The sequence below is a fragment of the Cololabis saira genome, chromosome 17 (assembly GCF_033807715.1).
Source record: "Cololabis saira isolate AMF1-May2022 chromosome 17, fColSai1.1, whole genome shotgun sequence".
NCBI classification, from domain to species: Eukaryota; Metazoa; Chordata; class Actinopteri; order Beloniformes; family Belonidae; genus Cololabis; species Cololabis saira.
The window spans coordinates 26,093,894-26,109,813 of NC_084603.1; the positions used below are offsets into that span (position 1 = coordinate 26,093,894).

The following is a 15,920-nucleotide window of genomic DNA, read 5'->3' on the forward strand; positions in this document are numbered from 1 at the left end:
CAGACACAGTTTTACCTTTAAAATCCAACCAGTAACGCTCCTTTTTCTTTAAGCTTACAGTTAGGGTTGGCCCGGGTGACTTTGACCCATCTCGTTATTTATTTCCTGTCCTCTCACCTCTCTCCAACTGGACAAGGCAGTGGGCTTCTGCAGGAAGTTGGATTTTCAACGCTGGCTCATGCTCGGTCAGGAATGATCGGGATTGACTCAGAATGAAGGTTTTTCTAGTTTTTTTTCAGTTAATTAATGAATTTACTTATAATAAATTGGCATTATATGAATTTGAAATAGTTTGATTTGGATCATTAATGGAACGTAACTTGGTTATTATGAGACTGAAGTGAATTGTATTAAATTAAACTGCATTAAACTTGTTTATTGCTTGGGATGTGTTTTGTTTTGATCTGGTGCTATATCAAAAACTGAAAGGAAATGAGGTGAAGTGAATTTACTGTGGTGCACCACGACCAACACGATGCTGTAAACGTCGGAGCAACAGTTGTTAATGATTGATTAATAATGATGTGTCTGACCTGTGCGTTCTCCAGCAGGCTCTGCTTGACGCTCTCCTCCAGCTGAGCTGCTGTCTGAGGATCACAGCTCATAGTGATGATGATCTTGACTGTGTCGCTGTCGTCCACGCGGGCTGACGTGGGACCGGGGCCGGAGTTATCTACCAGGACCACCTCAATCTCGTCAGAACAGTATGTTTCCTCCACTGGCTCAGCCTGAGGCACAAGAGAAGAGTTCTGCTCATGATCCACTAAATAATCCATACCACATCACAGTACGTAACTTTTTATGAAAACATTCTGCTCTTTCTGTGTTTGCACCTGCGCAGAAGGTTCTGGGAAGTCAGCGCTCTGGTCCTCACCATCCCTTTGGGTCTCTAGTGAGTTGTTGTTGGCGTCTGAAGCCTCTTTTAGCCCCTCGCTGTCTTCCTCACTCTCGTCTTCACTCCCTTTGGAAGGTGGTAAACCTTCATCGGCCGTGTCCCCGTCTGCAGCCTCTTCATCCTCACATTCCTTCTCTTCAATTCTGTCCGGGTCCGAGTCTTTCTCGGCCGTCCTTTCCTGCTCTGGTTGTTTTCCACCGTTCTCTGTCAGACGGCTCTGACGATCAACTCCTTCGTTCGCAGCTCCAGTTTCAGTTATTTTCACATCCATAGTCCGCATCCTGCTAGCAGATCCAGGACAAGTCTCTTCCCTCTCGACGCGGGAGGGGGGCCTCTGCTGGACCTGCAGCAGCGGGACGTCCTGGCCCGGGTTGGGGCTGGACAGATCCTCCGGAGAAGGCTCGGGACTTGGGTGCAGGTTTCCCTCTGCAGGCCGCTCCCCTGCAGCAGGCTCTCCCTGTCCTGGAGGGTAGTCATATTGATTAAGTACTAACATAATAGGGTTAGACCTCAAGTTCTTTCCTTAGAAATACAGTATTCTCTTTGCCTGCAGTGATAACATACAGTACGATTCATACTGCATTTACAAGAAATAGAAATCCTCCCACTGCCATCAAGCGTTCTACTGAAGACTGATGCATCCCTCTGCTATTAAAAACAAATACTGACATTTTGTGCGAATGTACAACCCGGTGATGCAGTGCACTGCAGTGTTTATGTCCCTGGGTCTGATCGGCTGACTAATCGCTGGTGCATTAGGTCATGAATTTACTGGAAGCAGTCAGCTGGCCCTGTTGGCCCGTTGTGAGTTCTGCACTTGTCTGAGCATATTTGCAACAATGACGTGTCTGCAGAGAAGGAAATTGTCCACTTGGATTGTCTAAGATGCCTTCATGTGCATGAGGAAACAGGGCCGTGATTGCTTTGACAATACACCAGACAGGATGTGTGTGGATCCAAACTCACACTTTCTTAGGAAGGAAAGTAAACTCTGCAGGATTTTCTGCGTCTCTGCACCCTGTCTTTGCTCTGAAAGTGCACTTTCAGACTCATTCTAACTTCCTGGACGAGTAAGCTTTCTAAAAAATAGAGAGATCTCTAAAAATACCATCCAACAAAGTTGAAGACAGAAAATGTAAAATGATCCTCTATTTTATGAAGCCTTGTTCAAATCTCTTGGCGACGGAATGTCACATTAACAACTCTTGCTTTGTATTTACTAAACAGAGGTGCAGCTGGACCAGTGTTATTTACATGCGAAGCAACCTGAGCAATGCTTAAATTTACTCTGGACAAACACTCAGCAAAACAAACACGGACTTTCTTTTGTTGTCTGATCTTGTAAAGTGTGAATCAATCCATCTTTACCTCTTCTATCCTTAAGTCACAAATCAAGCTGACTTTTAAAACACAGCTGGTTCCGAAAAAAACTTGTAGCGTATGAAAAAGAAAACAACATAACAGCTACAGTTTGACAATGGTCTCTTAAATACTCAAAAGGATATTTATTTTCTAAACCAACTGAAATCATGTGATCCCGCTGAACCCAGAGGACACTTGAGGACAAGACTGACTAATCTGGACTTATTGATACATGCCGGACATTTCAAAAAACAAACTAACAAAGTGGAAAATGGTTTGTTGACATAGTTGGAATAAACTGGTGAAAAGTTGTTTAGTTAACCTTGTCCTGAAGCTCCACGCGTCTGCTCCTGACTTCACTTCTGGCATTCGGTGTTGAAACTTCGCATTTGGATTTAGGATTAAACTAAAAGACAGAATTTTCATTTTGCTCCTTTGCATTTTAGTTTCTGAAACTGTACTTGAGATCACCACTTCTAAAAACATGGGACCTTTTATAGGACACATTTATAATGCTTTTGTTTTTTTATTTCTTATGGAAATGCCTGTTACTTTTTTTAGTCTAAATGCCAAAGAAATAAGTGTGCAAGCTCTCTTTTCCACCACGTCTGTACGAGCTCTGTTGAAAGTGGCCGGTTTTAGGGGGAAGGGGTCAGACTTTACTCCACCCCAGAACCTTCTCATATTAACATCAGAAACTTTCCTCAGTCAGACTAATTAATTAGCAAAAGCATCTCAGCATCTCAGCTCTACTGCAGATAACTCTTTTTTATAAATATAGTTCATACTTTCCTTTTACATTGCTTTGCTCCACTGTGTTTTCATCTTGAAGAAAAACATTAATTAACTCAGAATCAGTGGAATTATCTTACGCTCTGCTTAAGATAATTCAGCAGCACACAGCTTTGTGCAGATGTTTCAGAATCTTACAGAAGACGCCTGTGATTCAGCTTCATCATTCGTCTCTTAAACCTTGTTGAGGCCTCTGCATTAAATGTGCTTGTATTTATTGCTTAAAGAGGTACAGATTGGTAAACAACGATTTACATCACCTTCCACAGCCTTCTCTTCCTCTGACTTGGAACAATCCTGCAGAGAAGAGAAAAGGAAACATTTGGGCATAGTGCGGTAGAAAACAAAGTGTTTTCCTATTGTCCATCTTGGAGTCTTCACTCACCACCCCAATCAGTCCCGGGTCAGTTTCGGTCTGTTTCACTGTCACCTGGATCACTGAACTGGGGCGCTTCCGGGCCAGTGTCGCCATGGCAACGCTGTCAGGCACTGTGCTGCTCTTTCTATTAGACAACGATGACAGATGCGAGAAAAATGAAATAAAGATGACCTAAAGGTGGAGGGTCAGTGGGAATCCACACGTCAGTACATCACTTTAAGGTGAAATTGCGTCCAGCTGTGTATTTGCGTCACACATGACGAGGGAGCGTGAAAAATGCTTGTGATTGTGTCTGATGCTTTATCCAAAGAAATACAGTCAGATAAGAAAAAGTGATGGATTTTCTCTCAAATAGTCTCTATACAGATAAAAATCACTGAGATTAGTTCACACATTCATCAAAGCTGCACTGAGACTACTGATATCTAGTTGAAATGAAGCTGCGGGGCATTTCTGAGAAACTTGATATCAAAGCAAAAGAGGAGGGACAATAATAGGAAGCTAAAAAGGGGAATGAAGGCGGAAAGATGTGGACTTCAGTTGTACTTTATTGCATTATTCTAAAAGGAGGTCTCAGGCCTAAATGTACATTTCATGTGAATAATTAAGCAGTATCATTAGGGATTTAGCCCTCTGGCCTAGTTTTTGTTATGAATGACCTGCCAGTGTAGCAGCCTGAGACATGCAGAACTAAAATACCACTTTGTATGTAATTTTCAGCTACTTAACAGCAGATTCTCAGGATCTTACCTGACGTTGGCGGGCAGGCAGGAGTCCGAAGCATTACTTTTCTTCTCCTGAGCCTTGCTGAGGTCGGACAGGCTGCTGCGGACCACCGCCTCGCCCTCATCGAACATCAGGTGCAGCCGGTAGTTGGCCAGTTTGATGAGGACAAAGAAGACAGTGATGGAAGTGCAGTAGATGCTCAGGGCCATGGCAGTAGGAGGCAGGGCCTGTGGACGAGAGAGATTCACATCAGCACCTGCAGATCTCTTCTCATTTAACGGTCACATAGTCGCTGGTGTGGCATTACAGACTCTGGGAAGCGAAGCCCTGGATCTGAATTGACGTATTGGTGGATTATTGAAGTTTACTGATGTCAAGGGGAGGAATTTCTCAGTGAAACGGACAGGAGGATTACAGACAAAGCATTTGCATCATGTTGATACATGAGTCATGCCTCTTTGGAGAAGATTCTGGCTGTTTGGACGCCACACACCGAAGATTTCAAGCCCAGATTTATATCATCACAGCCTTTACTGCTATTTGGCTATTCCTCAGCCTTATTTTATCATTGATCTTGTGCTATGCATGATTTTTTTAACATAAACTACTTAACATTTTGAAAACTTGCTTTGTTCACATAGAGATCAGAGTATTTCACACTGATTCAAAACTGATTTAGTATAGTAGCAAAGGACTTAAATGTTTAAAGTGCCATTCACACATCAGAATCATTTATTCTGCCTCCATATTATTTATACAAGAATGGGTAAGTTTCTAGGTACACGAACACAATGTATCTACAGCACAAATCCTGAAATCTACGGCAGCAAGTCTTCACTTTACACATGTACCCGCCCGGAAGACAAAGGATGTCCCTCAAAATGAAAAGGAGTTTAATTTCCCTGTGTGTGATTCATTTGAAGTTCTGCAGAAAGAAAAAAAGTGTGAGGGCTTCATGAAAAGCAGCTTGAACTGACACGCTGTTATCACTGGGGTGATGCAGCCTTGTGTTGCACTGCTCCCAAGGGCCATGACATGAAAATATTAAAGTGTTTCACGCATTCTAGCTCCACCACTGTCACATCCAGGAGCAGCCATGCGTATCCGTCAATACAAGCAGGGAAAAACCACTGCGACAGTGCCCTTTCTTCCTAGAGCCTCGTGTTTCTGACAGCAGCATCCACATCCGAGCAGGCGCACGGATACAGCGTTAAGGCTGATTTATGGTTCCGCGTTACACCGACGCAGAGCCTACGGCGTAAGCCACGCGGCGACGCACACCGTTACGCCGTAGGCTCTGCGTCGATTTAACGCGGAACCATAATTGAGGCTTTACCTCCACCATGCACCACCTTCTCCGCGGCCTTGAACGGCACGTTCCTCCAGTCACAACTCACCAGATGGAGAGACAGGGGCAACATGAGGAGGAAAATCCACAGATAGAGGTGGCAGGAGTTGTTGAATTTGTTCTGGTCCGGGTCGTGGTACCAGCCCCCGGTCAGGGATGCCCAGACTCCCTGACGCAGGGTCTGCACAACCTGGGAAACCATCTCTCCTCCTCTCCTCCTCTCCGCTCAGCTGGACGGGTGGTGGTGGTGATGATGCTGATGATGCTGATGCTGCTGATGCTGCTAGGCTACAATAATGATCTCCTCTAAACGTCTGCTACCGTGGCTGCGCCTCCATGTTGGAGCGATGCGGCAGCTCGTCTCTCGAGCCCTCTTTTTCATGCCACGTCGGTCCTCCTCGGATAACTCCTTTCGTTTTGATTTTCCCATCCCAGTGTGGATCCGTGCGTTGCTGCTGCCGCGCTCCTCGTCTTGACCTGTTCCGTGTCTCTCCTCCCTCCCTCCCTCCATCCCTCCCTCTTCTACGCGTGTACAGATGCGCAGCTCTGCCCCCCCCTCCCCTCCTCCAGCCTCCAAGCCTGCCTATCCATCCTTTCCAACTGTATTATAGTCCCACCTTGCCCAGGATTTGTGTGTACAGACACGAGAAAAGGCACGCAATTAGATTATTAGATTGTCCTCAATGGGGGAATTCGCTTTGTGCAGCAGCACACTCACACACATGCAGCGAAAGGGTAAAACAAGTAAAAAAATATATAATTACAAAATATAAACAGTATATACATTGGAATAAAAATAAAAATAGTGCAGTAAGAGAAAGAAAGAAAAACAGTGCAAAAAAAGCAGGTAGGAGGTTATGAGGTAGACAGATATTGCACATCTTTATTGTTTATTTATTGTTTATAGTTGGCTTTGTCTGGAACACAACTAAACCCAATCAAATTAAAAGCAAAATATAAAAAAAAGCAAAACAATTTAACAGCCTCATTCAAAAATAAAACACACAGCAAAACAGTGTGTTCGAGAAGGAACAGGAGGAAGCAGAATGCTTATTTAGTCCTGTCCTCACAATATCATATCATATATAACCAATAAAAATAAAAAAATAAAAAAAATTAAAAGAAAAGAAAAGAAAAGGAAAAGACAAAATAACAAAAAAATTAATATAAATAAAAACACAAACAACCAATAAACAATATCAGTCATAATTGAACTGGTCTCCTACAATATCCTAAATTCAAAAGTCCAATCTCCCAGTCACCTCTACAATGTTCACCGAACAGCCTTGAATGCAGACAGTTATATTATATTATATTATATTATATTATATTATATTATATATATCTTGTTGTTATTGTCCGTCCAATCAGGCCATCTTGTGCTTGTCTTCATCCATGTGTTGTAGCATTTATAAGCACGCTTATGCATCCTAGACATTGTGTAGTATGCATGTTGATAATCAGAGTATTATCACTGTGTTGCGTGTGCAGCTCCTTATATGGCCCACTACTCCCATCACTTCCATGGACGCTCTCCTCCACACATTCCGACGGAGGCTCCGCCCCCTCCCCCCGCCCCCGCGGTCACGTGGGTCGGGCCGGCCAATGGGAGCGGAGCCCCGCAGCCCGGGGAGCCGCGTCCATCCCGGCGCTGCAGCGGAGCGGGACGCTGCTCCGGACAGAGTCCCGGACTTTACCACTCACATTCCTCACTAACGCTGCACTCCCGTCTCCGTTGGATTCCACTTTCAGGATGTTCTCCCCGCGTTGTGAGAGCCATGGCCGCGGCCGCCAGTCCCAGCCCCGGAGGAGCCGTGCAGTTTGAGGGATTAAGAGGAGAGAGGACAACTCACTCACTCACTCACTCCCCAGCGCGGAGCTATGCTAAGCTAACCTGGAATGCTGCTGGGATTCCCCATTAAAAGTTCCCGGACGACCTGGAAAAGTCTGCAACTCGGGACCCGCTCGCTGCCCGTGTGCAGGTGACTGTTTTTGGGCCTGTTTGAGGGCCGGTGGGGGGTGGTGTGGCCGGTGGTGGGGCTGAGGGGGCAGGTGCACCTCCACCTGCTGGGACCGGGGTAGCGGAGCTAGCTCTCCCACCTCGACCCGCTCACCTTTATATCAGTTAGAACCGTGTTGGAGGAGTTACGGCTGGTTTGGGCTGAGTTTGTCCCGGACCGGACTTTGGCCGGCCGGGCTGGTGCTCCAGGGAAATCCCCTGCTGGATCAGATGGTACCACGCCACGTTTTTGTTATTAAACTTTTTATTGAAGAAATAAAGTCAGCCATACAGGATTTACATCATCGCAGTATCAATATTTACATTTTTTTCAAAATTTGCAAATTTCCCCTCTGTGGGACTATTAAAGGTTTATCTTATCTTATCTTCAAAAAAAAAAGTTAATTAAATAAATAAATCAACCAATGAGTAAGTAAAACAAAATAAACCAAAGTCCAAATTAGTCAATCCAAGATTAATACCTAGTAATTAGAGAAATCAAGAAGAAATCAAAAAGAAGATGCATCTGTAAAGGGACAGCAAAAAAGGGACCTTCACATCCGTCTCTCTGACACGTTTTTATCCTTTTTTTTTTACTTTTTTTTTTGTTTTTAAATATTTTTATCCTGGTTTTTCCCCATTTTATCACCCAGTGCTCCTACCTAACAGTCCTGAGCTTTTTTTTTAACTTTTAAAAAAGTTTGTCCTGCAAAAAAGGACCTTCACATCCACGTTTTTATCCTTTTTTTTTTTTTTTAATATTTTTATCCTGGTTTTTCCCAATTTTATCACCCAGTGCTCCTACCTAACAGTCCTGAGCTTTTTCTTTTACTTTAAAAAAAGTTTGTCCTGCAAAAAAGGACCTTCACATCCGTCTCTCTGACACGTTTTTATCCTTCTTTTTTAACTTTTTTTTTTTTTAAATATTTTTATCCTGGTTTTTCCCCATTTTATCACCCAGTGCTCCTACCTAACAGTCCTGAGCTTTTTTTTTACTTTAAAAAAAGTTTGTCCTGCAAAAAAGGACCTTCACATCCACGTTTTTATCCTTTTTTTTTACTTTTTTTAAAAAAAATATTTTTATCCTGGTTTTTCCCCATTTTATCACCCAGTGCTCCTACCTAACAGTCCTGAGCTTTTTTTTTAACTTTAAAAAAAAGTTTGTCCTGCTAGTTTTTCACCCTATGGTGCCGCTACGACCCCCCAGAAATGGATGTCTCGCAGGCCGCTTTCCCAAACGGTGAAGGGCGGCCGGGCGGAGGAGGAGGGGGGACCACCATGGACGGGGACCATGCCTGGCCAGAGTCCTCCCCGGCCCGGGCCTGGGCTCACTCCGCCCCGCTGTGCCCCACCCGCTCCCTGTGGACGGCCGCCTATGACTACGAGGCCAGCGGCGAGGACGAGCTGAGCCTGCGGCGCGGCGACGTGGTGGAGGTGCTGTCCAAGGACGCCGCCATCTCCGGGGACGAGGGCTGGTGGACGGGCAAGGTCCGCCACCGGGTGGGCATCTTCCCCTCCAACTATGTGACCTACCAGCCGGCCATCTACCGCCTCCCCCCCGCGGGGCCCGGCGGGGCCAGCAACCCCCGGGAACCGGCCCCCCGCTCCCCCGTGCAGATCCCCTTCAGCGAGCTGGACATCCAGGAGATCATCGGCGTGGGCGGCTTCGGGAAGGTGTACCGGGGGACGTGGAGGGACCAGGAGGTGGCGGTGAAGGCGGCCCGGCAAGACCCGGACGAGGACATCACTGCCACCGCTGCTAGTGTGAAGCAGGAGGCGAAGCTGTTCTCCATGCTGCAGCACCTGAACATCATCACGCTGGAGGGCGTGTGTCTGGAGGAGCCCAACCTGTGCCTGGTCATGGAGTACGCCCGCGGAGGGACGCTCAACCGGGCCCTGACCGGGAGGAGAATCCCGCCGCACATCCTGGTCAACTGGGCCGTGCAGATCGCCCGAGGGATGCAGTACCTGCACGAGGAGGCCGTGGTTCCCATTATACACCGGGACCTGAAGTCGAGCAACAGTAAGAAAGTCATAAAGAGCGTGCATGAGTTTGGAAGTGGGCTTAAAGGATGATTTTTGGTTCTGCGTTAAATCGATGCAGAGCCTACGCCGTAGGCTCTGCGTTGGTATAACGCGGAACCATAAATCAACCAGTTTAACCCTTGTGCTGTCTTTGGGTCAAAATCACCCCACTTCCTTCCTTCCTTCCTTCCTTCCTTCCTTCCTTCCTTCCTTCCTTCCTTCCTTCCTTCCTTCCTTCCTTCCTTCCTTCCTCCCTCCCTCCCTTCCTTCCTTCCTTCCTTCCTTCCATCCTTCCTTCCTTCCTTCCTTCCTCCCTCCCTCCCTCCCTCCCTTCTTTTCTCCCATCCTCTCTTCCTTATTTTCTCCCTTCCTTCCTTCCTTCTTTTCTCCCTTCTTCTCTTCCTCCATCCTTGACCCGAAGACAGCACAAGGGTTAAGGAGATGTGTTGGTGGTTGTAGTGGCTATCTTTCTTCTTCTGGCTACTCCACTTTACCACTATTAAGCAGTCTTCTTGGCAATAAGCTGGACACGAGAAAAATAATCTTTCAAGGCAGTAACTCTGTTCACAAAAAATAATTTTACTTAAAAGCAAAAAACAAAGTTACAAGATTCACTCTGAGGTATTGTCCAAAAAACTGTCTTGCTCCTAATCTGGTCTGAGCCAAGCTACTGTGATGTCATCAGCAGCATAATTAAAGGAGCAATTCCACATTTTAAAGGAAAAATATAAACTACTGTAAGGAATACTAATATGGCTCTTACAGTGGTAATGGCTTAAAGCAGCTCTCAGTTCAAGCTTGGAAACTTCACATGCAGCGGCTTGTCACCAAGTACCATTGCTTAATGTTTAATTTGGGATATGGGGTGTTTGGGAACGTTTAAAAAGAAATGTCTCACGCCCAGTGTTTACAAAGACAACGCATCACTGTTATTATTACATTATCAACGCTGAAGTCCCATAACCCACATAGGTTTGACTACATAAATGGCAGTCTTGCCATTTACTGGGGGGGTGGATTCAAAATGGTGCAAAAAAAGTCTGTGGTTTATGAAGTGGGTGGGGGATGTTATCAAGAGGATCTGAAATAAAGTGAAGAGTTTGCTCAGCTGGGCTCCCCCAACACACACACACACACACTCCACCCACCAACCTTTAAAACACATGCACAACCTCCCAACCCCCTCTACACCGAAGGCTGAAATGTTGTTTAAATAAAGTCAGTGATTTAACAAACATAACTAGACGCAATCTGTCCACAGTCAGGCCATGTGCTCAAACAACCCCAGCCCATACCAGAGTTCAGAGGAGAAGAAGATCTTTGCATAGTAACAGACAACTTTTATTTAAAAACAAATAAAATAGGATTATGGTTTAGTGAGGAATGTCTCGATAACTTTACATTTGTAGGCATTTCTGTTTGGAAATCAGATTCCAGTTTTGAGAGTCTCTGAATCAAACAGGCTTTTCTAACTGAATTTGTTTCAGAGCAGTAGGCTGACCGTGTGGCTTCTGGTGATTGACAACAGGCCGCCAAACTCTAGTTTCCATAGGACTGAATAATGAATGGACAGGACTCGATGAGAAAAAGGCTTTGAGTCACATACCCACTGACACAGGCTACTCACTTCAACTCAGGTGTGTTTATGTGTGTAATAGGACTCCAAGCACTATTTCTCCCTTTTGTGATCGGGGACTTTTATCAGCCTGGAGCCATGCGGGGAGAAGCTCTGGTGCACCGGTGGCTGTTTATCTCCAGCTCTCGGAGTCACTGTGTGAATGTAGAGACAAAACTTGTGAAATGTACACATACCAGACTATTCAAGAGGCCTGGGTTAAGACCTTTTGACTTGATTTGAAAGAGATAGCATTGCATTGACGTGGAGTGTCCCATGCTCATTAACCAGGAAAATCTGTGCTCTTTAAATGTAACGGTGATTGTGATGATCATAACCTTTTTAAAACTGGAAACTGTGACCTGATTAAATGATAAAGGTCTCGGATACTGCAATCGAGACAAAACGTCACCTCATTCTAAACTAATTTACTTTCCAATTACTAATCTAGTAGTGCAATTATACCTTATGGATTAGCATTCATTTGATTCACTTTTGAAAGCATAATTATTAAATTATTATATCTCATATTACATTCAGTGAAATTTTGCAAACGATGTAGTAGATCCCATCATTACAAGTAGTCTTATTTAAGATGAACCTTTGTGCTTAATTATGGGGCAGATGCAGAATAAGGATTTAACTGCGGCTGAGGCCGTTTCAGTTAATCGGATGTTAGGTGAAGATACACAAACAGACTCCTCCAAACAGGCGCGGTGCTGCCAACACATGTTTAACCCAGAGAAAGCCTAAGCTTTAAGTAAAGAGGCAGAATGCAAAACTAAAATTAGAGGAGATAATCAGCAGTGTGTGCGTTGCAACTGAATACTTGTCTGTCTGTGACTAGAAAACAGAAAAGATCCTCTAATTCACTGAAGAACCAGTCAGTTAAGTCGATGCAAGAAGAAAGAAAATGAGCCCAAGAAAGAATCTGAGCTCTAACAGCAGCGATGTTAGTAGTTTTGCTTGTAGGTTATTGAACCAGGGTCAGAAGTCTGAACATGTGTGGTCAATATACAGTGTTATCTAAAGAAAGAGAGTGAAAGAGGCTGCATGTGTTTGCTTAGAACCGGGGCAGCAAGTTCACAAAAGACTCTCACACACACAAACACCCAAATGGCACCCCGTGGTGTGTTGGGTTGTTTTCCCAGTTTTCAGAAAACCTAAAATGATGCAGCTTTGGAAGCGTGTTGCATCTGCTGGTGTGGGCTTGCTGTCTGTTTATTTTGGCATTATTTGTGCTTGAGGCAATCTAAAAATATAAAAACGAGTGGGGATTATCAACACAGTGTGTCAAAAGAAAATGCATCCCCAAGTAATAAGTGGTTGTTGATCAGTTATATATTTGAGCAAAATGTCTAGTTGTTCAGCTGTATCTTTTCTTAACCTATTTCATCTCTGAACATGGGTGCATGTACACGGATGAAGAATAAAGCTTAACCAACTTTGCTCGACTACTCTGCTTGACATTTATCAACCCACAGTGTCCACATGGTCATCACAGACAAACATACAGCTATTTGATCAATGATTAGCCTGTAAAGTAATATGTTGAAAGTCAGCAAGATTTGTTCAATCTCCTTTGTGTTTTTCAACCTAATTTGTAAAATCCCGGCCTGCAGGGAGGAATGTTGCTAATGAGGGATAAAAGCTTAACATACGTTTACACAATGGACTGGTCAAGCAGCGGTTGCTAGGCTACTGTGGCCGAAAGAATGGCTAGGACTCGGAGGGTCTCAAAGCCCTCGTTTTGTTTTGTTCCGTTCATATTTAATCTCCCAGAGAGCAGCGGTTTTCTTTTATTGCCACAAAGTGAGGGGGTTTCCCGTCTTACTTTATTTTTCCCCCCATCCTCTCCTTGCTCCATCCCGCTTTTTCTTGGAGCTTATTATTATTTTCATGTCTACTTCGTGGTTAACATCAGTTAGAAACTAATACTTGTAACATCCGTTTCTTGATGAGATCAAAGCACATTAAAAAATTCTCACGCAGGCTTTTCTTGTCCGACTACACGCATCCAGGTTGCATGTTGTGAATACTTCATCGCACCATTCTTGTCGTGATATAGTAACAAACCTAAACAGGTTTACAAAAGATGCCCTGAACAACTCTGCAGCTGTAATAATTATCAGGCAACAGCCAGGTCATATCAAGCTCTGGATTTGTAAACAGTACACATATTTACTGCTTGCAAAGCTATTTAAAATATTTATTTCTAATTTTATGTCCGATTTTTTTTTCAGTGTTCTTTCATTTTCTTTGTCTGGGGATATTTGTTTATCCCGCCCTTTACTCTCACTCCACAGCTTTGATTTAAATGTGCTTCTTTGAGTTATTACTCTGCAAACTCCATAGAGCTGCAGATAAGAGCAAGAAAGCAAACTGAAACTTGATTGTCAGCCAGCATGCGTAACCCATATTAGCGTCAGAGTTTTAAATCTTCGAGTGAACCATAGTATGTCAGGAATGTTTGCTTGAATGCAACTGAAACTGAGCGTTCCAGTTGGAGCGCGTGCAACAGCATTCTCCCATCAATCTGGAGCTATTGTTAGGCTTCATCACGCTGTCCCTGGGCTCCCCTCCCATGCACCGTTTCTCTGATCACATCCATCTTTCAGCAGAAACGTGAAGACCTGGCGAACTATGAAGCTGCACCTGTTACTTCCATCTTTGCACAAGTAGAACTTTGAGTTAAACATAAGTTTAACTTCAAATATGGGTCAGACACTGCTGGTAAAATAGTTTTCCGTCCATGTTTTTCCAGTCATACTTGACTGGCTAAAATAGCTGACCAACTGCTGAGTATTAAACTAATCTGATTGTGGTAAACAACAGATTAGATTAAGTGACTTTAAGCGTAAACATCTGCTAAATGAATGGAATAGACCTCCATCATAATCAGATTTACTTGCATTTAAAAAAAATGAATCAATTAATTTATATTTGGAAGGAGTGCATAACTATCCGCCTGGATTTGAAAACTCTTAAATGTCTTTATCAAACTGTTAACTGCACTACTTGTGGAAGGACAATTTTTCAAAAGAATTTCATTGAAAGGTCATGATAAATCACACAACTGGAAAGAAAACAGAGCTTGAACAATGTGCTCTTCGTAGGCAATCCTCTTTTATTTTTCCCTTCCTGTAATTTTTCAGTTTTCTTACATTTTTCTGGAATAAGCAGAACCCAAGGAAACGTTAGCAGAGCTTGACTAGGTGTTGCAGGGCAACTTTTCCTGGCTTCCCACAATTACCCCTGGTGACACACAGACAGTTACTGCCTGTCTTTTCTCTGATGAGAGAATGGGCAGAGGGGAGAGAGGAGGAGTTGAGATGCTTTCACTGTGTTTTTTATGACCTCTCCCTGACTGCACCTATTGTTGCAGGGCTGGGTGAAAAGGAGAAAGGCCCACAGCTGAGAAGAGCTGCCTTCCAAATCAACCAATCCTCTGCATTCCTGTTCGTGGCTCACTCGCACAGTGATGGATGCTTACACAGCAGAAGGCTTGAGCTGAGCACCTTAAATGTTTGATATGCTTTAATTAGCCAGGATATGGGTTAATTCAAGCCGTTGAAAACCCAAGCCAGGACAGGAAGAGGGCAGACAAAGAGCAAATGGCCCAGAGAGATGGGACCATGATAGATGAAATTGGGCCGGATCCTTTTCCCATCACCCAGAATGACTGGGGGAACTATCACTTCCACTAGGAGATACAGACCAGTCCCTGAGAAGCCATAGCCAGGTGGCACTGTTATAAAAGTGCTGCTGTATGAAGTGAGAAGGCTCCATTATTTTACACTAATCATGGATCGCCTTAAAGACGTACTATGACTTTTTATTTCTGAAAATTCACAGATTTCTTTTGTGCACATACTCAATTTTGAGGGAATCTTGACCCGACTGAGCTCATCATCCACTGAGTATGCCTCATTTGAGGTTAATTGTACACTTTTGCATAATAATTTGGATGAAAATTACATACCAAAAGTATGTTATGCCACATGAGAGTCTCAGTTATCACCCTGAGAGCTCACACTAGCACAGACAGCAAGTGGACACCAAACTGATTCTTAAAACACTGGTCTGGCGATTTTATTTTCAAATTGTTCAATTTAACTCATCTGTAGTCGAAATTGGTGCTGATCGCTTTTTTTGTGGGAGAATCTTGCGTCATATGTTGAATAAGTTGAAATTGAGGTAACAGAGCAATCATTCGGCTGGTGGCAACTGATTCAGCTGTCATATGAAATGTGTAGATATCAAAAATACTTAATTTATCCCTGAAGGGAAATTAATTGATAACAGTCAAGTTTTTCAACAAAGAATAAAGGGCTTTATAATAGAGATGTATGTACATCTCATAATAATAATAAAGCTTTGGTTCATATCAGGTTCATTGATCATTGAGCCATGGATTGGGTCATTTGTTTTAAATTGTTACAATTTAAAAAAAAAAAAAAAAAAAAAAAAAAAAGTTGTTGCAACTCTTAATTTATCAGTAAAAGAAGACTTAAAGCACAGAACAACATTCAACTAATGTTTAAATAATCTTAGAATAGTATCAATGCTTAATGAAACTGTTTGAGAAAATTTACATGGTGACTGCAGCAACATTAGCTAAGCGTCCTAGTTAATGCTATTTTGCCCGTTTATACAATTGTAACTACTTCTATGTTTTTTTTTCAATAGATGATTCTTTTAAGTCGTGCTTATTGCATCAAGGTGATTTTTCATTGCTTTTGTGCTGCTATGGTAGGTCAGAATGCAACATCATGTTTG

At 43.5% G+C, this 15,920-nt stretch overlaps 2 protein-coding genes across 3 annotated transcripts in view; one reads left to right on the forward strand and one right to left on the reverse strand.

The window, feature by feature from the left end:
* pcnx2 (pecanex 2) overlaps positions 1-5,719 on the reverse strand; it is a 35,197-nt gene extending 29,478 nt beyond the window's left edge. Inside the window, exons 1-6 of the mRNA XM_061745711.1 lie at positions 5,552-5,719; positions 4,179-4,381; positions 3,435-3,552; positions 3,310-3,346; positions 834-1,357; positions 534-728 (exon numbers count right to left, since the gene is read on the reverse strand). Of these exons, the coding sequence (XP_061601695.1) occupies positions 534-728; positions 834-1,357; positions 3,310-3,346; positions 3,435-3,552; positions 4,179-4,381; positions 5,552-5,704 (1,230 nt within the window). The 5' untranslated portion in view covers positions 5,705-5,719. The remainder of the gene's footprint in view (positions 1-533; positions 729-833; positions 1,358-3,309; positions 3,347-3,434; positions 3,553-4,178; positions 4,382-5,551) is intronic.
* A 2,991-nt stretch (positions 5,720-8,710) lies between these two features.
* map3k21 (mitogen-activated protein kinase kinase kinase 21) overlaps positions 8,711-15,920 on the forward strand; it is a 34,225-nt gene continuing 27,015 nt past the window's right edge. For both annotated transcript variants that reach the window (XM_061745369.1, XM_061745370.1), the window contains exon 1: positions 8,711-9,524. In XM_061745369.1, the coding sequence (XP_061601353.1) occupies positions 8,711-9,524 (814 nt within the window). The remainder of the gene's footprint in view (positions 9,525-15,920) is intronic.